Source organism: Nuphar pumila, chromosome 5 (assembly GCF_984573655.1).
Source record: "Nuphar pumila chromosome 5, dmNupPumi1.hap1.1, whole genome shotgun sequence".
Classification (NCBI taxonomy): domain Eukaryota; kingdom Viridiplantae; phylum Streptophyta; class Magnoliopsida; order Nymphaeales; family Nymphaeaceae; genus Nuphar; species Nuphar pumila.
The window spans coordinates 137,057,606-137,082,095 of NC_143253.1; the positions used below are offsets into that span (position 1 = coordinate 137,057,606).

The window sequence follows — 24,490 nt, forward strand, 5'->3', positions numbered from 1 at the left end:
CCGATTGAGAGTTGTGCTATCGAGTTAGCAATGACTTAACAAAAATCAGGTGATTTAGAGTAACAGTGACGAAACAAACTCCTACATCATCCACCCTTTGACATTTTCTTTGTTACTTTTTGATAGATGTTAAACCCTATTCTCACAACTAACGTATAAAGGTGAGCCAACCCATCTCAATGAGCTCAGCGATTCATTAGGATTTTGGACATTTACTTAACAGCACATGGTTAAGAAGTAAGCATAACTAGAGGATTGATTTTAATATTTGGAATACAGCAAGGAGAAAAGTTCAGGGTGCTAGGGTAGGCTGGGAGATAATGAAGGTTTTGCTACCTTAAGCTCCCCACAGTCGCTGATGTAGACTGCCTTCAATGGGCGGTTCCAAATGTTTCGGGCAATTTGGGCTCTCTCATCACCAAGGAACTTCGCAAGATCATTGAACTGGCGTATCCGTTCGGCTGGCTTATATGTAGGAATGGCAGATATGCTGGTCACAACATCTAACCCTGCAGAATAAGTGAATATATCACAACCAGGTCATTTACCTCAACAGAGGTCTATTTTCAGATAGAATATACATGCAACTATGAGAGAGAAAGAGAGCCCTCATTCATGATATCTAATATAAATCATCCTCTTAATAATAAGTCGGATTCCATCAAGGGAGCTGTACAAATACACGTCCATGCAGCCCCCCCTCACATTACTGCAGTTTTTGAATGAAACACAGTGAAGTATCCAGGAATGAGTCCTTGAGTTCCCAAGACAATATTCATATCACATGCCAACTTTGACTCCAAAGTCCCAAGCATACATATAAAAGCATAGAAAGATAAAGAACCAACAAACATCTCACGAAGCAATCAAGCAAATGAGAATGAAAAAGGGGTTAAGAGCACTAGATCATAACGGCAATGGGCCCCTGCCAACTGCTATGAAGCTGATTGCTATCATATGCAGTTATAGTTTTAGCATTTATGTAAGATACAAGCCACACACTTGTCACTGGCGTTCAAATGCACAGCTGGGTCTTGGAAGCTGAAAGCCACATCTTTTGGGATTCTGTTTACCAGATCACCTGGCACAAGGGTCAGCACTAGGAACTCAGGGATTAAATATTTCAAAGAGACTAATGATCTTGTTTGGATTATCTATGGTGATTTTCTTGAAAAAGAAATAGTCGAGATCAAAATGGAGATATTGAGACAAGACAAGGTCAGGAAGACCCTCAGATTGCAGAACTACTGCAAGCATCCAGTTGGGTTGTTTGGTAGTCTTGCTTATAAGGAATAAAAAGCTAACACGGGAGTGTATATACATGGTATTTTCTCATGTCATAATTTTCTTTCAAAACAGACTATATTAACTAGTGCTTATGTTTTATGCATCATTGGACCAGGTGGCCCCATGTTGCAAGGAAGAAAGGGGGGGGGGGGAGAGTTTTGCAATGAAATCCAAAACATGAGAAGTTACCTACATATGGTCAGATAGCACCCCTGGACTTCTGGGGATGACAACAAGGCACACAGAAAAGTTCCTCTGTAATGAAGCAAGCGGAAATACAATAGGAAACCCACTAAGGGCTGACAAGAATACAATAAAGAGTGCACAAGCACAAGTCCACCAAGGGACAATACAACAACCAAGTGTGAGCAATCACAAAAGCGCACTGTGCACACAAGAGCCACTAAAGGCACGCACAACACATTTATTCACTTAAGAAATGCTTAGCAAAAGCATACCATACACAAGGGAGAGTGTACCATTAAATAGGCACACAAGGACACACATGGGCTGGTCAACGTCTAGTTGTACTGGCCCAACAGCTATAAAATACATCAAATAAAAAAGAAAAATAAAAAATAACAAAAAACAATTTACCAATCAGCCACTAGTGGGCCGACAACTATTACTATATATGTAAAAGACTGAAATACCCTTGATAAGTATTTCAGTTTACATAAAAAAGAACAATGCATGTATAAATATATGTATATTAACACTACACTATGATTTAACACTCCCTCAAACTTACGGTTTGATCACCGAAAGTTTTTCAAGAAGAGGTATAAAACGAGGTGAAGGCAAGGCCTTAGTGAAAAAGTTTACCAGCTGACATTCCGAAGTCACATAAGGCAACTCAATAGTTTATCTCTGGTATTTTTCTCGAACATAGTGGCAGCTCATCTATATATGCTTGGTTCTTTTGTGCAAAATGTGGTTGTTTGCAATGTAGATAACACTTTTATTGTCGCAACACATTTTCAAAGGACTAGAGATGACTAAGCTCATAACTTTGAGAATACTCATCAACTAGATAATCTTCATAGTTATTATTGTCATAGCTCGATATTAAGCTTTGGTGGATGATAAAGAGACTTTTTGTTGTTTCTTACACCTCCAAGATATAAGAGTCTCCTAAAAACATATAAAAACCAATAGTTGAAACTCTTTCATTAGGGTTATCTCCCCAATTTGCATCAGCATAAGCAATTAAATCTAAAGAAAAAGAGGAGGATAAAAATAGTCCTTTGGTTATAGAGTTCATGATATATCTGACAATTCTTAAAACAATACTCATGTGCACCGTAGTTGGTCATGCTCAAGCGGACTGGCTAAATGCATAACATGAGCAATGTCTGATCTTATCATAAAAAATTTTAGATTTAGCAATAATATCTACATTCAGCTTTATTTGAGACAAGCTATATCCTCTAGGTGAGTAAGACACTTCGATACCTACAAAATATCTTAGAAAACCAAGGTTAGACATATCAAAATCATTTTTAAGAATATTTGTAATTTCATCAGCCCCATTTTTTGTCACTCCCTTTAATGATCATATCATCAACATATAATAGAAGAACAACAATGTCAGTACATGTATCTTTGACAAAGCGAGTAGTGTCAGCATAACATGATCTATAACTCAAGTTTAACATTACTTTGTTAAACCTATCATGCCAAGCTTTGGGGGCTTGCTTAAGCCCATACAAAGCTTTTCTTAACTGACAAATTTTTTTCTCTATCAACCTCAAGGCTGAAAGATGGATTCATGTACACTTTCTCATTTAGGTTACCATTCAAAAAGGCACTCTTGACATCAAATTGGTAAATAAGCTACTTCCTAGCAATAAGTATTCTTATATTAGTCATATGAGCTACGAGAGAAAAAAGTCTCTTCAACGTCAATCTCATATTCTTGAAAATAACCTTTGGCCACTAGCGTTAATGATTAGATTTCATAGGCCTTGCCTTTCTCTAGGGCTCCTAGTTCTAGATTCATGGCATCAGCCCATTCGAGAATTTCTTTAGCCTCATTGTAGGTTGAAGGTTCATGATATGAGTGGATAAACATAAGGCATACTTTATATCTAAGTGAAAATGTCTCATATGACACAAATCTTTCACGAGGTCTAGAGGTTCTATTCGATTTCCTGACACTAATTTCTTCAAGATTTTGGTTTTAGGAATATCTATCAAGTGCACATGAAGGATTTTCAATTGTTCTTCTAGAATAAATTTGAATATCACGAATCTGGGTATCCTCCAAGGGAATACCAGAGTCATCAATATGCATATCATCATGATGATTATTATCAACGTATAATTTCATCATAAGCTGTCTTAGGAAACAAATCAAATAAAAAAGAATACTCAAGATCATCCTTAGGCTTATCCAAATCAAAACCATTTTCATTTTCTAGAAGATTCATATTTCTTGAAATAAACAATGTCATTTTTCATATCATAGTATCTATACCCCTTTTTGTTGTTTGCATAACCAAGAAACACACATTCGATAGATTTAGGGAATAATTTTATCTCCTTTTTCAAAAAGTACAAAACACTTACATCCAAAAACTCTTAATTTACTTAAAACAGGAGAAGTTTGGTAAAGTTTTTTAATTGAAAATATGTTTTATAAAGAGGATGAAGGCATTCGGTTGATGAGATATATTGCAATTAAGACACCTTCAATCCAAAATCTTTTTATAACATGTTTTGAAATAAACAAAGTTCTTGTAGTTTCAATAATATGATGATGCTTTCTTTTGACAAATTTGTTTTGTTAAGGAATATTTGGACAAGATCTTTGATGTGAAATCTTACTTTGTTTTAAATAATTTATGAAATCGTTAGACAAATATTCTTCTCCTCAGACAGATCGAAAAATAACAATATTGGTTTGAAATCGGTTTTGCACAATTTTGTGAAATTCCTTGAAACATGAGAACACAACGGATTTTTGCTTAAGAAAATAAATTCAAATATATCCAGTATAATCATCAATGAATATAACATAATAAAAGAGTCCTCCTTTTGATATGACCAGAGTCTGTCCTCATACATCCGAATGTACAAGTTTAAATGGTTTGGAAGAAATAAAAGTTCTAGAGCCAAAAAAAAATTCTTAATTTTTCTAAGAATGTAGTCAGTACATATGAATTCTTTTTCAATACAAGAGTCTTAAAAAAAAGGAAAAAAGGATAATTTAGATATATTAGGATAGCCTAATCTTTGATGACATAAAAAATTATTTTTTTCTTAACAAAATTATAAAATTATTCTTAGGGATATGAAAAAATCCATATAGTAGAGATCTTTCCTCCTATGACATTCTCCAATCAACTTTCCTGACTGGTAATCTTGCACCCACCATTTTTTTATGAGGAGACCTCATACGCACAATCTAAAATTTGTGAAATAAAAAACAAGTTTAGATTGAGTTTTGAAATAACTCTAACTTTAAGAACTTAAATTTTTTTTAAATGTTTGTGAATGTTCCAATGCTTTTTATTTCTAAGTTGGTTCCATCAGTCGTAGAAACACAAGAACTATAAAAAGGTTTTGTATAACGACCCCAAATTGACCCTCGAAAATTTTGCGAATTTGTTTTTTTAAACGAATAAATAATTTTAAAACATTGCGAAAAGGTATCCCAGGGACCCAGGGCACATTACATATTTAATATACATAACCCAACATACATCTCACATATAAAATAAACCAAATCATGACTTTAAAGTGAATTAAATTCAATAGAAAAGTCATCATTTAGGGTTCAACAAGTTCCTTAAAACAATAACTCCCCAAAACTGTCAGAATCCGATCCACAAAAAGCATAACCCTCGATTCCTTCAATAAGTCGATTCCTCCATCACTATGCCTTGGTACCTGAAAAGGGTTTTTAAAAACGGGGTAAGAATTAAAGTTATCGTATGAGACCCTCTCGAAATCTAACAGTAAGAAAATTAGCATAAATCAAATCAAACATAAGTTTAAGAGGACTCTACAAACATCACATATTCAGAACAAACTTGCAATATAAGCAGTTTAATTAAAAACAATCAATAATCTCATGCTAAATTAAATATTTTAGAGATGCATGAATCAATGTAACATGCATGAATGTTTTTTTAATTTTAATTATCAAGTATTGTTTTTTAATGCATGTCCCTAATTAAATGCAACACATTTAAATTTATACTTATATAAAACCTGTGGATACTCAAAACGGGCCAAATTTCTGAGGTTCAAGGCAGTTATCAATGGTATCTTAAGACACAATTTGTATTTTATTAACTGAATCTCACACATGTTTCTCGACCGATGTTAGGAATCAACACCCTCAATCGAAACATTAGGAATCAATACCTAATGCTGGGACGACAAGAAAATCAACATTCATTGACATCACTTTCTCGGTATATCAATAACTGTAGCTGAGTCTAACACCACCATCCTCAGGTAAAGTGACGAGAGTTTCTTACAATCGTAGCTGAAAACACGAATCACTCATTGGGTTCTTAGGGAAAACAATGCACACGACATTTAAAATCCTCACGGCCCGCCATGACCACCATCCAAGGATTCCACCATAGAAGAAAAATTATTACATTGTTACGTCTTTTTTACTATTCTTAATCAATTAAGGGTTCTTCACATAAGAATAATTATACAAATCAATATGCATTAACACTTTTGGGCCTTTATCCTGTAATCTCAACAGTGCAATTAATTCAAGAGCACTATAAAATAGTTTTGCAATGCATTTAAAACTTGTTATTTCATGAGCAACATACGCACCTGGCCTCCAAAGGCCCATAAATGGTTTACACATAACCACTATATAATTTAATGAAATTTAAATGGCATTGCAAATTTCGGCGAACAATCACACATAAAGGAATACAATTTCGTATTCATAATGCATAAGACATAACACCAATGTATATTCATGGCTAATAAATGATAGCAAATCATATCAAACAAATCAAATTTATCACATTAGCCAAAAATCCAAACCTTTTATTAAGTTCAAATCCAATTAAATATCCAAAACCGATCAGATTTCATAATTTCAATAGAAATAAGGTTTTTATCGGGTTAAATAAAAATTCAGATTGTAGGGATTTCAAGAATATCATATTTTCAAATTGATTTTCCCATCAGATTTTCAAATCACTGTGATCGTTAACTAAACAGATCGGATTTTAGAATAAATGTAAAACCCGATCCATGCCAACCAAATCAGGTTTCACGGTTTTTAATAGAAATCAGATTCTATGAAACAATTAGATTTCTATAGATTAAAGTTCCGCTTAGGAATGATAAAATTTCAGATTTAACTAACTGTCCACAACAGTTTTATCCATTGCAAAAGAAAATCAGCTTTTTCTTTCTAAACCATAAAAACCAGACTTTTAAATAGAAACTGAAATTTAATTTAGAAAAACCCTTATCTAAGACCATACTTAATAACAGTTCAAATTCAGATTTACCAAAATAGGAGAAGCTGAATTTATTTAAGTTGTTGGTTAAACCAAGCCATTGAGACCAGTCTAACGTCCAGTTGGACTGGCCCAACAGCTCTAAAGTACATCAAATAAAAAAGAAAAATAGAAAATAACAAAAAACAATTTACCAGTCAGCCCCTAGTGGGCCACACCTATTACATATGTAAAAAGACTGAAATATGCCTGATGGGTATTTGAGTTTACATAAAAAAAAAAGAACAATGTATATATACATATATATAAATATATATATATATATATGTGCATAGTACATCAACACTACACTATGATTTAATACTCTCCAGTCCTCCAGTGCTGCTTATCGCAGTTCCATTCAGACAGAATGTACAGTGCTAAAGATAATACCACACCATCTTGAACAACACATTGAAGATGGAAGTGAAGGCTACCGTGTACTGCACAAGCTAAGCACAATTAGGCAAGGCTTAATTTGGAGGGGACATGGGCTGAAGCTAAGTTCTCAGCATAACTTCTGAGTCCTATTGCAAAGAAATGAAGATCATTATACTGAAAATTGACGGATGGGAGAAGCATTATTAAGCAGCAGGATAACAGGGTTTGCTTGAAAATTTAACTGGAAGTGTATCTAAGAGGAACCCCCATTGCTAACATCTTTGATTGGAGAAGTCATGGAAAGATAAAGCGGGGCAAAAAAGCACAAAAGTGCAGTTTTGTGTTAGAAAAAGGCAAACCACAAGTAATTTTGTATTAAATGTTGATGGAGAATTGGAGGCAAACAAGGACCGCATTTTCATGATGGTGGATCTGTTGCATGAAGGTGAGCTTATGATAGAGGTTTCCACTCAATACATTGACGATAATTTATGAACCACAATTTACCTGTGGTGCTAAAGGGACTGAATTTATTGATACCACTACCACATGTTGAAATGAAGAGCTCTACCCTCCTTGGACAAAGATGAAGTATTGGTACATGATGGATTTCCCAAGTGCTCCTTTCAGCAGTTTCAGAACCAAAAAGAGATATCTTGCAGCAATTCCTAACTACACTTTAAATCGAGCTCGCTAGACACCACTGCCACCCCTGACCATCATATCTTTGGCAGCTGGTTAATTTTAACTACATAGCTCATGTTACCGACAACAGATTTAATAGATAATGACCTATATGTCGGGGACGCTCAAGAATGCCTTATAAAAAGATAGACCACCCACGAAGAAACAAATTCTAAAGAAGCCCAATTTTAGCAAATTGCATGTCTCCAACAAAGTGGCTTAAACAAATGTCACCAGAACTACAAGAATTGTCGAAGACCTCAAGAAATAATATACATTTACGTCACCCCTGTTATGTAATTATCAAATCTATCTACATATAAAAGATGAAGCAAAACAACTACTGCTTCACACGAAATCAACCACACATGTATACTCGCCAAAACCAACTATAAAAGAGCTTCAATGGAACAACCGCCCAACAGTAATTAAAAAAATGAAAAGACCAAGTACACATGAACAAGGAAGAACCTAATTCATCAGTAATACCGCTACTCAGTGAGAACCTACCACCAAACAAAATCACAATGGAACCGAAAAGAGTCAATTCACCTTCGAGCACAGTTCCAAAGACGATATTCCGATTGTCAAGATCAGGACACGGGCCAGGGCCAGTGGTAATGAGGAATTCGACATTCCGGTACCCAGGATCGAGCTTCCGGTCATCGTCATCATCGTTCTCCGATAAGCAGAGCGACAACGTCCCCGGGAGGACGTGCTGGAGCCGGAAGGCAAGAGGATCGACGGTTTCCGTGTTCCTCTGGAGATCCAGAGGGGGCTGCACCTCTCCTTTATCCGTCCGACCCTGCTTCCCGGCCATGAGGTACTGCCCGGGGAAGACCTTGTGCACGAGAGTCCCCTTGTAAGAAGAAGGAGAAGAAGACGTGCACATGGCCTTGAAATTCTCTACTGTGAGCGGCACCAACTTTCCGTAGAGGCCGAGAACGACCCTGCCGAGGTGCTCTCCGTCGGTGCAGGGGGAGAGCTCGTTGCCCACCGTTCTCTCCGGCTTGAAATAGGTGGGACAGACGGTGAAGTCCATGAAGACACGGTCGGTGACGGTGGTGCTTAAGGCGGGGGAAGAAGGGAAGGTGGGTGGTGGTGGTTGGAATTCTTCTGCACGAGAGAGGAAGGTGGGGTGGAAGGAGAGGGAGGAGGAGGCGGTGAGGAAGAGGAAGGGGCGACGTGGGAGGTTGGGGAGGTGGAGTCTTGTGGGTGGTGGTGGTGGTGGTGGTAGGTGGAGTTGGGGAGGTGAAGGTGGGGAAGCGGAGGACAAGGCAGCAGCCATGGATGGCATGGTTCCTCTTATTCTTCTTCTTCTTGTGGTGATGATGATGAGAGAGCATGGTGGCGTGGCGCAGAGAGGAAGAAACCACCCTCTTGTGGCATGTGGCCCTTTCGAGTAGTTGGATATTATCTATCAAAACTTCAGGAATGCTGGACTTTGGAGTCTTGGAGTAATGCTGTGAGGCCCGATCCAGTGAGCACAAAGTCACAAACCAGGACATACTAGTTGGACGAACTTATCGGTAAGGGGTGTCAATAGTCGGGTAGGATCCGGTCATGACCAGTAGAGGGTCTGATCGGGTCACCAGCGGTGTCAACGTGTCAGAGCTGGTTCAGACTCAGGTGGGTCCGAACCTGGATCTGACTTTGGGGTGCTGGTACTGGGTTCAGACCTGGGTTCAATTGGGTCTGCCATACGAAAAACCATACCTGGGTTCTATAAAGACTACATGAACCAGAACCGGTTCATACTCGGTAAAATAAAAGATTGTCTTTTTTTTCATTGAAAAATCACGGGTCTTAATCTGAACTCAAATCAGGCACGGGTGTGGTATTGCAATTTCACAAATTATATCCCTCTCCATATTGGGTCCAACCCGAATTCTAATCGAACCTCCATTCTTATCACCAAACCCTGACCCTATTTATTGACACCCCTAACCTGCATGCATTAAAATTCTTTTAGTAATTTCTAAACAAGTTTATTGAGCTATTAATGAGCCAAAGATCAAGCTCGAGAAGCCTGAGATTGTGTTAGAGTTAAGCTTATGAAACAAATGCGAGGAAAACCTCATCTTTTTGTCCACCCCTTCCTGTTGATGGTAATATGGTATACATAAACTCGTGGTTGTTTTCCGAAGTGTATACTTCAATTTACAGTATATTTAGGAGAGGGTTCAAAACCAATAATTCGAGAATTTTTTGGAAAGTCAATTTCAGGTATTGAGGTAGCCTCAAAAAACAAAATTTTCATCTGGTACAGTATCCCAATCTTCAAATGAGAATTCACAAAATCAAACACTTGAAGAGCAACGGCTTTAATTCAGTGAAAATTGGCATGATCACATGAAGGGAGAGCATAGAAGTTTTCCTATTCGTATAGCCCTCTAATTTAGTCAGAAATGATATGCAATTGCCGGCAAAAGTCATGTACATGAACACGCAATTTTGTGCGTCATAGCAATGCAAAAGCTTCAGCTTGGGACGATCCAAGAAATGTAAACCAGAGAAAGACAAAAAGAAAAGAAGACAAACTAAAGATTACAGAAGTGCAATTTTCTATTCTTTTTTTTTGGGTTTATATGCGACATACAGCAGTAAAATTTTCACAAGCATTATTATGTATAGGCAAATGTCATCATCATCACCTAAAACAAATATAAACTTGAACTCAGTTTCTAAACCAACCGTCCATTCTTTTTACAAATGCAACATGCTGATGCTAGGGACAAGTTCACTTACATCAAAATGATTTCTTGGGTGGTTAAATTATAAGCTGGGTGCCCTCTCCCTACAACTTGGAACCTCATCACTGAACAAACGCCAGCTCCGAACCAAATCTGATGAAAGAATGTTCATTTCTGAACCTGAGGCTGGGAAGTTGGTGCTTTTGGTTGCAGAGCAGCTGCCATTGAGCGCAGGGTGCTAGCTACCTCAGTGAAACTTGGTCTCTCAGATGGATCTGACGACCAGCATTTCTCCATAAGAGACCTCCACTCAGGGTCACAGTTATCAGGGATTGGGGGGCGCAATGTATTATTGACAATACCACCTGCCCATTGACAAAACCGAAGAAACAAAATAAGCACATCCAAACTTTGTCAGTTCTGCAATTGAAAGATGTGTCACCTATGATGGCTCCATAGTGCAAGTCGGCATAAGGCTCTTCACCAGTGAGAAGCTCCCACATCACAATCCCAAAGGAGAACACATCAACCTGTTTTCAGGCAGGGAAATCTGATGCATAAGAACATGTGCATGGAAATATCATTATGAATAGTTAAATACAAAGTGCAACAGTCCAATATAAATTCAGAGCATATAAACTCGAGTATTTACCTTTTCGGAGACCAAGGTGCTGCTGCCATTTAGAAGCTCTGGAGCCATCCATGGAAGTGTTCCCCGCACACCACCAGAAATTAGTGTCTGACATTTTACCTTTGACAAACCCAAATCTCCTACCTAACAGCAAGAGTGAAAAATAAACAAGTGGACAAAAGCATTCCACACCGAAAATATAGGTAACACTAACCCTACCCTTTTTTTGTTATGGAGACCCTGGGCCAAGTTCATCATCTTGAGTTATCAAACTCAAGCTGATAGGGTTGAAACCAACCCTATCAACCATTTAAGCTCTTACAAGTGGACAAAGAGGAATCAACCAGAGTACCAGATAAACAGAATCAACCCAGGAAAGCAATTATCAACAAGGAAAAGAGATGGAAAAAATCTTCATACAAATAAAACATGCATGAAGAATAAACATGTGTAATTATTTATCAACTGAAGGATCAGTATCTATTAATGCCCGTAAGCATTATGCTCTCCAGTTGTCATGAATGACACTCCTGACACCATATTTCAAATATGCAGCTTCTCCCATAAAAAAGGACATGCACACCCTTTCTTCTGTTTTGAGAACACATTCATATTAAAAATCTAATAATATAGAAAGCTGTCAATAGATTTTCGTATGGATGATCACCTATTATTTCATACAAAGCTAATTGTGTGTCAACATGAATTCCTTTCATTTAACAAACAATGAAAATGATACTAGTTTTTTCAAGGATATCAATTAACAAAAAATACTTAAGTTGGCAGGATGCCCTTAGTAGCTCTTTTCTTTCCTTCTTTTTTTGATTCACAAGCTGGGGTTAGGCAGACCCTACCAGAGTACAAGGAGATATTGATGATTACATATCAGAGAGGGAAGGAAACCAAAATCTAAAATATACATCAGAATGTTCAATTGAATTGGAAAGTCTATAAAAACTACCAGTTTATGGGGCCAATTGAGTTACCCATGCAAGTTGGATCAATCCAGCTAAGTTATATAAATTAGTCTTCATGTACAAGTAATGTCTTGTGCTACATTAAGTAGCCAGTAGAGCTCTCCAGTGCTTTCTGGAAAGGCTAAAAGGAAGTACAATTGTTCAACTTTTAGTGTTCATTTGTAATTAAACTCAGAGAGCATAGCACACCCTAAAGAAAGCACCTAATGCATCTCATAAAGATGCTGTAGAGATCTGGCTCTCATACATTAATGGCATCCATTGCTATAAAAACTAAAATAAAAATATACATCAGAATGTTCAGTTGAATTGGAAAGTCTATAAAAAGTACCAGTTTATGGGGAAAGACCCAATTGAGTTACCCATGCAAGTTGGATCAATCCAGCTAAATTATATAAATTAGTCTTCTTGTACAAGTAACGTCTTGTGCCACATTAAGTAGCCAGTAGAGCTCTCCAGTGCTTTTGGAAAGGCTAAAAGGAAGTACTATTGTTCAACTTTTAGTGTTCATTTGTAATTAAACTCAGAAACCATAGCAGACCCTAAAAAAAAGTACCCAATGCAGCTCATAAAGATGCTGTAGAGATCTGGCTCTCATACATTAATGGCATCCATTGCTAGTTACAATCTCCCCATATTCCGTTTCCAAGAACCCTTCATAAAGAATAGGATTTTATCACAAGAATCAGTAGCCTAAAGTTATCATGAATTATGCATTTGGAAAATTTAAAAAGCACAGATTAAAGACTTAGGCAATTTGACGTCTTGACCATCTCATTCAGCAAAGGTTTATGTGAGAAATGGAATTAACAGTAGAGAATCAGTGACTTTCTTCCAAGGTGTTCTGGGGATAATTATTACACATTACAACCTCCATTGTGAGAAGGTAGCAGTAAGCTAAATGTTACTTGCTTCCAATAAATTCCTGAATGCAAATGAAGAGAAAAAAGAAGAACGAGATGAGGTAGAATTGAGCAATGCTTGTTTCTGTGATCATTTTCGAACGTTTTCTTGTATAATTATATTATGCTGGCAGAGAGTTTCATGAAAAAGATTTTATGGCAAGTTTGTGATTGACGGAAAAGGGGGCATGTTAGTTTATATCATATGGTCTTTCTTTTCTTTTATCCCTTTTTGTTTGGCTTCCAAGGCAATGCCCTGGGTAATGTTGATGTCATTTTTTTTTAATTCAAGAAAAGGCAGAGGCCCTACCACCAACAACACCATCTCATTAAATCAACACTTCAGGTGTCATCATCATCGTTAGATTTGTTACCATGATGTTCTACCACCATCTTGAAGACACTGTAGGGTCATCCGTACTACTGTTAATGTAAACATGTATGTATATCTTTTATATATCTATATATCTATATACATATATATATATATATATATATATGTACATATGTATCCTAGGGGCATTTTAGTCTTTTCACATGTATAAATTCTGTATGTATTTTTCTCTTTTTCTGTTTTTCTATTTTTATTTTTTATTTTTTATTATTGTAATTATTCCCAGCTTTAAGGGCTTATTGGAGGGACTCCCCCAAAAGAGTCGTTGGACTATACCTAATGGTTACATTTCTAGCCATTGGGTAGGTCCAAACGGCTCCTTTGAGCCTCTACATTGTGTATAAATATGGGGTTAGCCCCCATTCATTGTATCACTTTTCCAAGGGATTATTCCCCAATAATATTCATTATTTTTATGTGTGTTTTCAGCCCTTAGTGGCTTATTCCTGTGTTTTCATGTGTTGACCCATAAGAGGTCATATTCTCTAAGTGTTCTCTTGACCATAAGTGGCACACTAAAGCATATACTTATGTTCGTGACAACTACTCAATGCATGTTCATAATAAGTAGTTAATAACTAGGATGTGATGATCATTCATCATCATCATTATCATGTCTTGCCACCACCCACATGGGAAATCCAGGCTGTGAGAATCACACCACACACGAGACCTGCAACTATACCATCAGTCACAACTCACAAGCATTACTGTCAACATGGACACCCTATTTTTTTGCTAGAAAAATAATAGAAAACCCATTACTTTCCCATCTTTCTTGTAATTACTTTTTTTTTATTTTTAAAGCTTCCGATATTTTGCCGAGAAAAATCACTTTTTGAAAACATCTCTGAGAAAAACCCTTGCCAAGAAATTACCTTGAACAATACAGGTGACTATACCACCAATACTGCTACCATGATCACTCAAATCAGCTTTGACAAACTTATGATTAATTCATGTAACACGTTCCCAACCATGGCCAGGACAAGAAATATGTCCTACATTATCATTCTTAAACTAAAATTTCAAACTTGTCATCATGGTTAGCAGAACTCCATTTAGAACATTTCTCAATAAAACTTTGAGAATATAAAAACAGAACAATTTGTTTTTTGAGAACACGAAAAGAAAAAAAAGAATAATTTAGGGGAACATTTACAACATGACAGTTTTTCTAAAATGTACTTCTCACAAGAACTCCATGAGTCAAACTGCACTGGCTCTTGAGTTCGAACCTTACCAGGTTGGATCCAAATCCTACCAGCAGCTGTTCCCTGCCCCGCCTCCACTATCATTAAAAAAGGAATACAGTGCACATGTGTATGAAAGACAAAATTAACCATGTATATGCTTTACCAAATTTACCTCATTATTCTGTGTTTTTTTTTATTGCTTGCTGAAGCAAAAATATTTTAGTCCTCTAATTGTTCAAAAAAAAATCATCCTTTAATATAGTGGTGACTATGCCTATCATGCTTAGTAGATTCTACTATGCACAACCTTTTTTTTAAATCACAAGTGCTTAGTAACTTATTGGTAAACAGGCTTATGATCTTTGTGCCTTAACAGATTCATATTTCTAGGTCATCTCATTCTGTTTGGTAGTTCAACCATGGAATTCTTTAGTTTCGGTATTTCCGGAATGAGTGCATGACTTGTTATACCTACTAATAGTACAGAGAATAAGTCTGTCATCTCGTCCTGGGAGATGGTTCTAGCCCGTCAGATAGTCAGTCTAGTATCTGGAGCACGGACTATATGGAATAGATCAAAAACTATTTGAACTATGATTCGACCATGGAATTCTTTCATTTCGGTATTTCCGGAATGACTGTGTGACTTGTTATACCTACTACTAGTACAGAGAATAATTCTGTTATCTCGTCAAGGGAGATAGTTCTAGCCAGCCAGATAGTCAGTCTAGTATTTGGAGCACGGACTATATGGAATAGATCAAAAACTATTTGAACTATGATTCATACCTACTATTCATACCACATTACCAGCCTCCAATTATTTTCAATTAACATTTTATGAGGTGTTTCATAAATTGAACCACCTTTTTCCTTCAGAATCATGTTTTAGTGTGAGCTGAGTGAGGGACAGGACAAATATTTCTATGGATTCTTAGTTATTATATTTGTTCATTGAATAAGTACAATGATGAACAAATGAAAGGGTTCCTACTCAGAGAATTTTTTTGCTCTGATTTGTTCTTTGTTGAACCATCGTGGTTCTAGTAGGAATCTGAGGTTTCAATCGATTCATAGGGTCTCAACAAGATAATTCATATCAATAGTAAAATTGTATGTATTACGTATAAACAACAATAAAATAGGGTAAGAGAGCATTCAAAAGGCCTGTAACAATTACAACAATCAGTGAAAAACAGTCAGAAAAAATTATTCAGCAAGTAGTTCCAAAAACATGAATAAAATCAGAACAGCTATTATGCATGCTCATTTTTATGATACCATAGTCACAGATATTGGCGATATTTTGAAAATATCGCGATATTATCGCTATAAATTCAGTAAACGTTAATATACATACAATATCATGATATTTTGAAAATATCACCAATTTGATAATATCATGATATTATCACGAGAATATCGTGATATTATCAATTAGTTTTACTGTTTTATTTATTTTTTACATTTTAAATATGTTTTTCTTATTTATTTTACATTTTTTACTTATTTCCTTTATTATTTATGTATTTTTTTCTAAATGTGATATTTTCTTACTTATTTTTGTTATTTTTTATATTTTTTAAGCCCTTTCCTATTTGCTATAGTGATGGATGAGCTTACGAGATCAATTCAAGAAAATGTGCCGTGGTGTATGTTGTTTGCTGATGATATTGTTTTGATTGATGAGTCTAGAGCTGGGGTTAATGCTAAGTTAGAGTTATGGAGACAGACATTGGAAGCAAGAGGTTCTAAGTTGAGTAAGAGTAAGACAGAATATATGGAATGTCGGTTTAGTAAGCAACGAAGTAGGGATGGGAGTGTAGTGAAGCTTGGTGAGCAAGAAATACCAGTGGATGATTGTTTCAAATATTTGAGATTTATCATTCAAAAGTATGGAGAAATTGATGGAGATGTAAATCATAGGATAAAGGTTGGGTGGATGAAATGGAAAAGTGCAACTGGAGTGTTGTGCGATCGTAGAATGCCATTGCGGTTGAAGAGAAAGTTTTATAGGACGACTATTAGGCCTGCTTTACCATATGGTACGAAATGTTGGGCTGCCAAGAGACATCATATTCAAAAAATGAGTGTAGTTGAGATGCGTATGCTTAGATGGATGCGTGAAAATACAATAAAAGATAAGATTCAGAACGAGGAGATACGTAAGAAGGTAGACGTTGCACCCATTGAAAATAAGATGAGAGAGAATCGTTTACGATGGTTTGGACATATTCGGCGAAGGCCGAATGATGCTCCAGTTAGAAGGATGGAGAAATGGGAAAATATATTAGTTAAAAGAGGTTGAGGTAGGCCTAGGAAGACTTGGATGGAGATGATAGGAAAGGATATGAATGCTTTGAACCTCACCGAGGACATGACATTGGATAAAAATGATTGGAGGAGAAAGATTCATGTGGAAGACCCAGGATGATTTTCTTTGTTGGTTCATATCGCCGACCCCAATTGTTTTGGGATGAAGGCATAGTTGTTGTTGTTGTTATCACCAAACCTATAATATAGCGAGAAATAGCCCCCCGAGATATAGCCGATGCCTATATTTTTGACTACCCATGATACTGATCATATAACAAAAGAAACCCAAAAGTTGACCAAGGGCTAGATGTGACATCTTACCTTGCATATAGGGCGCTGAGGGTCCCGCAGATTGACAAGTAAATTGTCACTTTTTAAATCAAAGTGTACAATATTCTTTCCATGCAAGTACTCCATTCCAAAAGCCACATCCATTGCAATGTAGATCTGTTTGCGCTTATCAAGTATCCTGCTAATAGCCAATATGGAAGTTTCAAGTAGGCTCACTTCCCTTATAAAAGGTTAACCAACACTAACACCAATGACACCAACAGCAGCAGTACCATGGATACATGAAAATGAACAAGAAAAAAAGGGTTGGAAATACCTTTCATTTTTGTGCAAGGCTTGCCTGAGAGAACCATTGACCATATACTCGGTAACTGTCGCCACTGTCCCACCAGGGCCATCAAGAACAACTCCATAAAAAGCAACAACATTTGGATGGTGCAGATCAGCAAGTTTACATGCCTCGTTCCAGAAATCAGTTCTCTGGAGACATACAATTCATAACCACAAGATAGTAAAGACAAACAATGAGAAAGAACAGAAAATGAAAATATTGTGGATTGGGATAAAGTAATGATTTCCGTAGGTTCTAACCATGCGATGCTGCTCCGATGGCTTCCCAGAGAAACACCTGTCATTGATTCGCTTTATTGCCACATCAGAGCCCCTCCATTTTCCATGATACACAGTTCCAAATGTTCCGGAACCTAATTCCCTCAACTCCTCCAGATCACTGTTTTTTATTATCTGCAAGATTTGATAAACAAATTAATAATAAGACAAAAGACATCAAAAGCATAGTACATGAGATACTGCAGGATCCAGTCACAAACCTGTAAGCGACCAATATCCTCAGTAGATGCTAAACCAGAATTTGAAATCTCCACAATTTTGGCCCTAAAACTCTGATTGGAAGTTGTTTTTATCAATCAACTGATGAAAAAGTGTAGATTTAGAGAGGATGAAGCAAAGAGTTAGAATGACCTCAGCTATGAAATCAAATGATGCCTGTGCAGTATCTGATGGAACATCATCATTCCTTTCTTCTCCATTAGCATTGGATTCAAAAAGAGTTGATTTCATTTCAGAAACAGATATAGTGGGAACTTGAGGCAGTGAAGATTGGAGAACTGATGTAGCCACATCCTCAGCAACAGCTCGAAGTTCTTGCTTGACATGTTCATCTACAGAGGCATCTAATACCGAAGAAAATGAGGGTTTCAGTTAAACCAAAAAAGAAATATATTTAACTTAAAACTTGAAGAAATACCTCTGTGAATATAAATAAAACAGGAAAGAGAAGGAACCACTAGAAAGAACCCCCTTACCTTTAGGGCCTGAAAAGTATTCTAAGCACAAATCATTGTTTGCTCTTGCTTCATTGCCTACATTTAATGGCTGACTCAAACTTAAATTTTCAACTCCCAATGTTGTGCTTAAACTGCCGCATATCTCTGAAAAACTGTGTTTATATGCATCTGTTGGAACCAAGACTTCAGAAGTGGCAGGTTTTGTGGCTTGCATAAGGTGTGTAGTCACATCTTGTACTAAATCCCAAGAATCTGATATGCATATGTTGGAAGGCAACTTTGAAGCTGCAGGGTCCAGATACTCTCCTTCCCATTTAGAGTTGCTACTGGAGCAACCCAGTGGAAATGGGACACCACCCAAAGGAATGGTGAGGCCGTTAAAAGCACCACTTGATTGAATTCCGGGAGCATCATGTTTCAAAACATGAACGCCATTTATTTCTTTTATGGTATTGTAAGTAGAACTTATACACTGTGAAGTAGGCAAAGCATTCCATAGGTCACCAGACACATTAGGCTCACAATGGATACTCAAATCTGGAAATGACACAGGATTCCCTTGTAGATGTGATATTTTGCTTGACACTTGGGGTGGAGCACTCTGAATCAATGCAATTTCTGTAGGGCTACATGCCAGGGGATTGATGGGCTTGATGTGATTCTCATCAAGAATAACTGCAGTCTTATGCATACCATTCACTGAGGCATCCGGCAGCTCATTGGTTATGTCTTCATTTGCGATAATGGCATTTGTATCTACAGCTGTAGAAGCTTGTGTAAAATGCAATCCTGATTCAATATCCAACAATGTGCACGTTGTGCTTTCTTCCTTGGGAGACACTGAACTTAGATCAAGAGGTAGCTTAGACTGATCATTTGCCACAGAGACTTTCATGCAAAATGCTTCTGCCATCCCCCCAATGTCTCCAATGTGAGTGGAAGGGGCACAAGATTCTGCCTTAACAACTTCATGTGATGAAACAGCATGATATCCTGCAGGAAATTCGGTAAGAGATGCCTGACCAAAGGTTTCCCACGTTGGAAAGGGTACACCTGTTAATGCAAAAGTATCAACACCGACCAATCCATCCCTTGTAAAGTCATGTTTAACATGAGGACCAGATGGCACAAAAGATTGAAGGATCTCTTCCTGATGAGTCTGAGCAGGATTATTAAGCAATAGGGCATGAGACGTATCTGCATCTGATGGTAAAACCGTTGCAAACCTGTTGACCACAGATTCAGTAGAACCCACTGGCACATAGCTATGAGTTTCTACATTCTTGCTGGATAGATCCAACGAGAGACCTGGACCCTGAGGAAGCAACAATCCAGGATCATCATGCCTCTCAACTTTTGGTTGAAGCATCATCTCAAGATCATATTGCTCTCCAGGCATCTGAGAGAGCCTATAAGGTCCACACATATGTGCAGGAATTTCATAAGCATTTAACCGATCATCATGTCTTACAATCCTTTGCCAATTTCCAGCTGCTTGATAGCCTAAATTGGTGCCATCAACTCCAAGGCTGGGCTTGTCTTGATGCTCAACGATAGCGTCCAGAAATGGCCTAGGTGGCCGAAGTGGAGACCTGAGTTTCATACATCCCTCTGAACAACAAGAGTAAATAGCAGGATTGGACTCGTGAACAGTTTTCATATTATTCCCATTCTCCTGTAATAGAGTATCTGAGTGAGCATGTGGCAAAGCTTTCTGACACACAAAATAATCCCCCAACTTGGCCGCTTTCTCAGGCAAGACTCCTGACTGTTGACTAACCCATTCTTCTGGGTAGATTAAGTGATCTGGTGGCGGAACCTGATGCCTTGCATGCTGCTGCTTAAAAGGTTGCCCCGATAACTGGGCAGCAGCCTGAGCTTGAGGTGCTTTATTAACCAGATTGCCTTGAGGTTGAACCCTACTTCCAGTTAAACTTTCTTCTGGAAATTGTTCACTCTGAATTTGCCCCAACGGAACAAACAGATGACCTCCATTCTGCTTTACGTTTGTTTGAGGAGATGAGGGATTAGATACCAAGTGCTGTGAAGATGGAGTAGTGCCTGCCACCACATACCCCAGCTGCAGAACATGATGGAATGGATTTGGAGGAATACCAACAATGTCATCTGGCTGCAGCCACAGATGGTCAGGTTGTCTGTAAACAGAGGTCCCATTGCCCACCACTTGGGAATTCAGATGACCAATTTGAGAAGCAGGTTGAGGAGTGAACTCAAGTGGGAGAGTGTCAGGGTTTGGATAGCACCTGTAATCTGGTTTGCCATAAAAATCCTTGTAGCCACCCTTATATGTGCTCATATACCCTGTGTTCTGAATAGGCTGCAATTCATAGGGTACCAGTTCAGGCCTAGGATCTAATGTGATAGGAGCATTCGGTGGTTTGGTGGCTTGCACACCATCCTGATGTCTTACCGGTGGAGCTATGGGGCATTGCGCTGGTTGCACCAGACCCATTAAGGGTACAGGTTTCTCAGATTCAGGCAAAGCAAAAGGATCGGGAGGACCAATTCTATTAAGAATGGACCGAGATGCTGCAGTCACGGACTGAGAGGAAGCCGTTAAAAATGCAGAAGGCAAGCTCGATGGAACATGCACTTCCACAAACTCCAATGGATTAGGGTGCGCATACGGCACATTTGCAGCGTCAGGAGAGGCTGGACTAAGCGATATCAAAGATGGGGACGGAAGGACTGTACCCTCTGCATCTACCTGGACTTTCAGAGCAGCATCTGCAACATCAACACCACCTGGAGGACTATCTGTGGTCTGTGTAGACACACTGTCCTTTCTTTTGATTGCATTCTCGGGCATTATCCCATTCACGGCCTCCACATACCTCTGCCCTGAATCTTGATCATCTCCAAACTGCATGATTCCAGATTGATCAATCTCATCAGCAGAGAAAAGGAACACCCTAAGCTTTGAAGAAGACAAACCATCCACTGACCCTTCCAACAACTTATCGTACTCTTCCATCATGTTCTCCACATCTTCGTCGCAAGAAACAGACACCAAGGCATCGAGATCCTCATTGGGGAGCTGGTATTTGATAACGACCGACTGCCCGTAAGCCTCTTGCATCTTCTGCATCAGTTCTTGATAGCTAACACCCTTCCTAGTGCTGATAATCCTAGTCTGCCCGCCCACATATCTAAGCATCCCATCGCTCGGCCTCGGCAGGATCTTACCTCCAAAACTACAAAGAAACTTCACCTTCTTCGCCCCAGTATCATCACCCCCCTCGGCATTCCCCGAATCATGACCTGAATTCGCGGTATCGGCATGGTGTCTAGACCCGCCATTGGAACCTTCATCAACACCACGCTTACTCCTCGAACCCTCATCAGTTCGATGCTGGATCAATTCTCCTGCCGAGGGTTCAGGCACCGCATTGCCCCCCATCCAATTCACCGGAAAATCCAAGCCCCCTGCCAGAGGAGGTGGCATCATCTGTCCATTCCAAACCACCCTAAACTCGGTGCAGCCGCCGCCATGAACAGCAGCAGCGTGGGCGCCGAACGAATCACAACCCCAGAGGGAAGAAGCATCCTTATCAAACCCCAACCTAGACCTTGGGCTACAACTAGCAACACCAACGCTGCGGCCACCCGAAACCACATCATGAACCGAAGCCAGACGGGGATCATCGACGATCTTTCGACCGGAACTCAATGGCCTGAGGTCTTTCGCTACAGAGTTCTGATCAACCGCCATTAGAACACTAGAAACTAGAAAGCAAGCCCAAGAAAACCGTAAATTCGATAATTGACCGAAACCCAGCTAGGGTTTTCACCACCAAGAGCAAAAGCTGCTCAGAAAAACCCTACAAGAACGAACAAGATAATCAAAGAAGAGGGCACACCGCCAGAGAGGAAGAAGAAAAAGAAATGCAGAGATTGCGATCGCGAAGCAAACGAAAGAATACAATCCACCCTAAAGAAACACGAAGAAGAGAGGAAAAGAAGGCACAGAACGAAGAAAGAAGAGAGAGAGAGAGAGAGAGAGAGAGAGAAAGGGAAGAGGAGTACCACCAAAAGGGGGGAAGAAAATGGGCCGTCCTGCTGCAGAGCCGCCGGTAATCTGTAAAAAGGAAAGCGATGGAGTCTCTCTTGTGTCAACTCTCAACTCCCTACCCACCAAGAAGGGCTTCGCTTCGCTGCTCCCATCAGAAACCCAGCGACTGGCGATCGACTCCTCTCTCTCAACTCGCTGTCTATTTCTCTCTCCATATCTCTATTCTATTGTTTTAGTTATAATCGTTAGTGATAGTTTACATTGGTATCTTGAAAGGGACTTTCATGGTTCTCATTTATACTTTGGTATCTATAGTGTTATTATAATTGTTTTATTGAATTCCTCTCTCTCTCTCTCTCTATTATATATATATATATATGTGTGTCAGAATTTTACTCGGGTAGTTTTTTTTTTTCACTTGATATCTAGTTAGGACGATTGAGTTGATTAATTTCTTGGGCATCATAGAAAGATGGACGAAAGAGAACAAAAGATACATTACAGGTTTCATAGCAATTCTATTTAATTACTCTTAAATTCTATAGAGAGCATATGGATCCCATCTCAAGAATACTCATTTCTATTGATAAAAAGAACAGAAACTATGAATAAATTTAAAACCGTTCCAACTAAGAATCAAGAGGACATTTTTTGGTAAATCTAAAAAGGGATTTACCAAGGGCTATAGTCACAGTGATCCTCCTATTTAACTACTTCAGTCATTTTAGAACACCTCATATGTTAAGGTTGAGCTTCTATATTAAGTAAATTTGGTTAAGTTGATTATTTATTTTCAAAAATAAAAGGCACTGTATTAGAAAAAATCTCATTTTTTGTTTTGATGGAGAGAGAGACACACCTTTTTATATTTATACGTATAGAATCCAATCTGTATTGTGTATCATTGGTAATAATAAGAACTAAACTATTATGGACAGTTATCGGATCATTATGTCGTTCATGCAGGTCAAAACTTACCCGATAAAAAATTTTGCTATTCTAGTTACTTCGTTCCCTATTTTTAGGGATACGAATCCTTAGAAAATGAATCTTATTTCTATCGAGCTGAAACAATATATATGTTGATGGCTCCAGTATAGTTTAATAGCTATTTGGCTTCAATCTTTTCTTTACAAAAATTGTCAACTAGAAACTACTCATCTTGAGTAATGCTCCGCTCGGATGTGTATGGGAAAGAGGGGTTGACCCTACCAAAAAATGTGTAACTCAATGTTTGAATTGAGGGTTCTTGTCTTAATGCACTACTTCTACTTATATCATCTTTCTTATTAAATAAATGATAATATATATTTTGAATAAATCATGAATCTTTCTAGAACAGTATCAAGGATCTCATCGAAAACTTACAACAGCTTGGCACACAAAGGCTGAGAAAAAAAACACATGTATGACCAGCATAACATCTACAACTGGGTTCGCTCTCGAAAAAGATCTCAATATCATATTTGTTTGGTAAGCTTCATTAACTTCTACTAAAGAGGCATGATGGGGAGCGAAGCTTCTAGAATGGCAAATACAGATGGTAGTAGTTCATGAGACCTCAAATTCCTATGTTTCAGCCTTCGTTATGCCAGCAAGAAAGTCCCACCCCCAATGGATTGAGCCACCCTTCTTTCTTGCTTTTTCTTATATTGGAATCGTTGCAACAAGTTCATTAGAGGGTGAGGCGCTCAAGACCTGTTCGAACGTGAGAGAAATTTCCAACAATCCTACTACTACTCATTCTAGCAGATGTAAAATGTTTTATGGAGTGTCAATCAATTTTTGCTGTGTTGGGAGATATCATTATTGCCGAACCCAATGGTTACATTGAATTCACGGGTAAAAGAGGGAGAAACTGATCCTGATGGAGGAACAAATTATTCACCAACTCAATCTCTAGTTGAGT

The 24,490-nt window shown here is 38.1% G+C and overlaps 2 protein-coding genes across 5 annotated transcripts; both read right to left on the reverse strand.

The window, feature by feature from the left end:
* Positions 1–202: 202 nt before the first annotated feature.
* Positions 203–9,271, reverse strand: LOC149838949 (peptidyl-prolyl cis-trans isomerase CYP28, chloroplastic-like). Of its 4 annotated transcripts, none has more exons than XM_090007867.1 (2): positions 8,394–9,271; positions 203–509 (listed from the first exon to the last, which is right to left on the reverse strand). In XM_090007867.1, exons 1-2 carry the CDS (start codon positions 9,136–9,138, stop codon positions 301–303), a joined length of 954 nt encoding a protein of 317 aa, XP_089863993.1. In that variant the 5' UTR covers positions 9,139–9,271; the 3' UTR covers positions 203–300. The 4 variants fall into 4 exon arrangements, with proteins under 4 accessions (XP_089863993.1, XP_089863992.1, XP_089863995.1 ...); XM_090007866.1 differs by having other exon boundaries at positions 8,352–9,223; XM_090007869.1 differs by lacking the exon at positions 203–509 and adding an exon at positions 5,022–5,181 and having other exon boundaries at positions 8,394–9,233.
* A 1,117-nt stretch (positions 9,272–10,388) lies between these two features.
* On the reverse strand, positions 10,389–22,778 carry LOC149838950 (RAF-like serine/threonine-protein kinase PRAF). The gene is made up of 10 exons (XM_090006889.1): positions 22,596–22,778; positions 18,567–22,295; positions 18,223–18,434; positions 18,072–18,143; positions 17,833–17,985; positions 17,558–17,721; positions 17,272–17,422; positions 11,187–11,309; positions 10,977–11,064; positions 10,389–10,899 (listed from the first exon to the last, which is right to left on the reverse strand). The coding sequence occupies exons 2-10, from the start codon at positions 22,279–22,281 to the stop codon at positions 10,703–10,705; spliced, it is 4,875 nt and encodes a 1,624-aa protein (XP_089863015.1). The 5' UTR covers positions 22,282–22,295; positions 22,596–22,778; the 3' UTR covers positions 10,389–10,702.
* Between the last annotated feature and the right edge of the window lie 1,712 nt (positions 22,779–24,490).

Bases quoted from the DNA above. Each gene is read 5' to 3' on its own strand.
- LOC149838949 (XM_090007866.1), bottom strand. From the start codon at position 9,138: ATGCCATCCATGGCTGCTGCCTTGTCCTCCGCTTCCCCACCTTCACCT. The intron at 510-8,351 runs GTAGGTTCTCAC...CTTATTCTGCAG, and splicing joins CATTGTGATTTTGTTTGGTG to GGTTAGATGTTGTGACCAGC.
- LOC149838950 (XM_090006889.1), bottom strand. From the start codon at position 22,281: ATGGCGGTTGATCAGAACTCTGTAGCGAAAGACCTCAGGCCATTGAGT. The intron at 17,986-18,071 runs GTTTGTGACTGG...CAAATCTTGCAG, and splicing joins AGGATATTGGTCGCTTACAG to ATAATAAAAAACAGTGATCT. The intron at 17,722-17,832 runs GTTAGAACCTAC...GTATGTCTCCAG, and splicing joins CATCGGAGCAGCATCGCATG to AGAACTGATTTCTGGAACGA.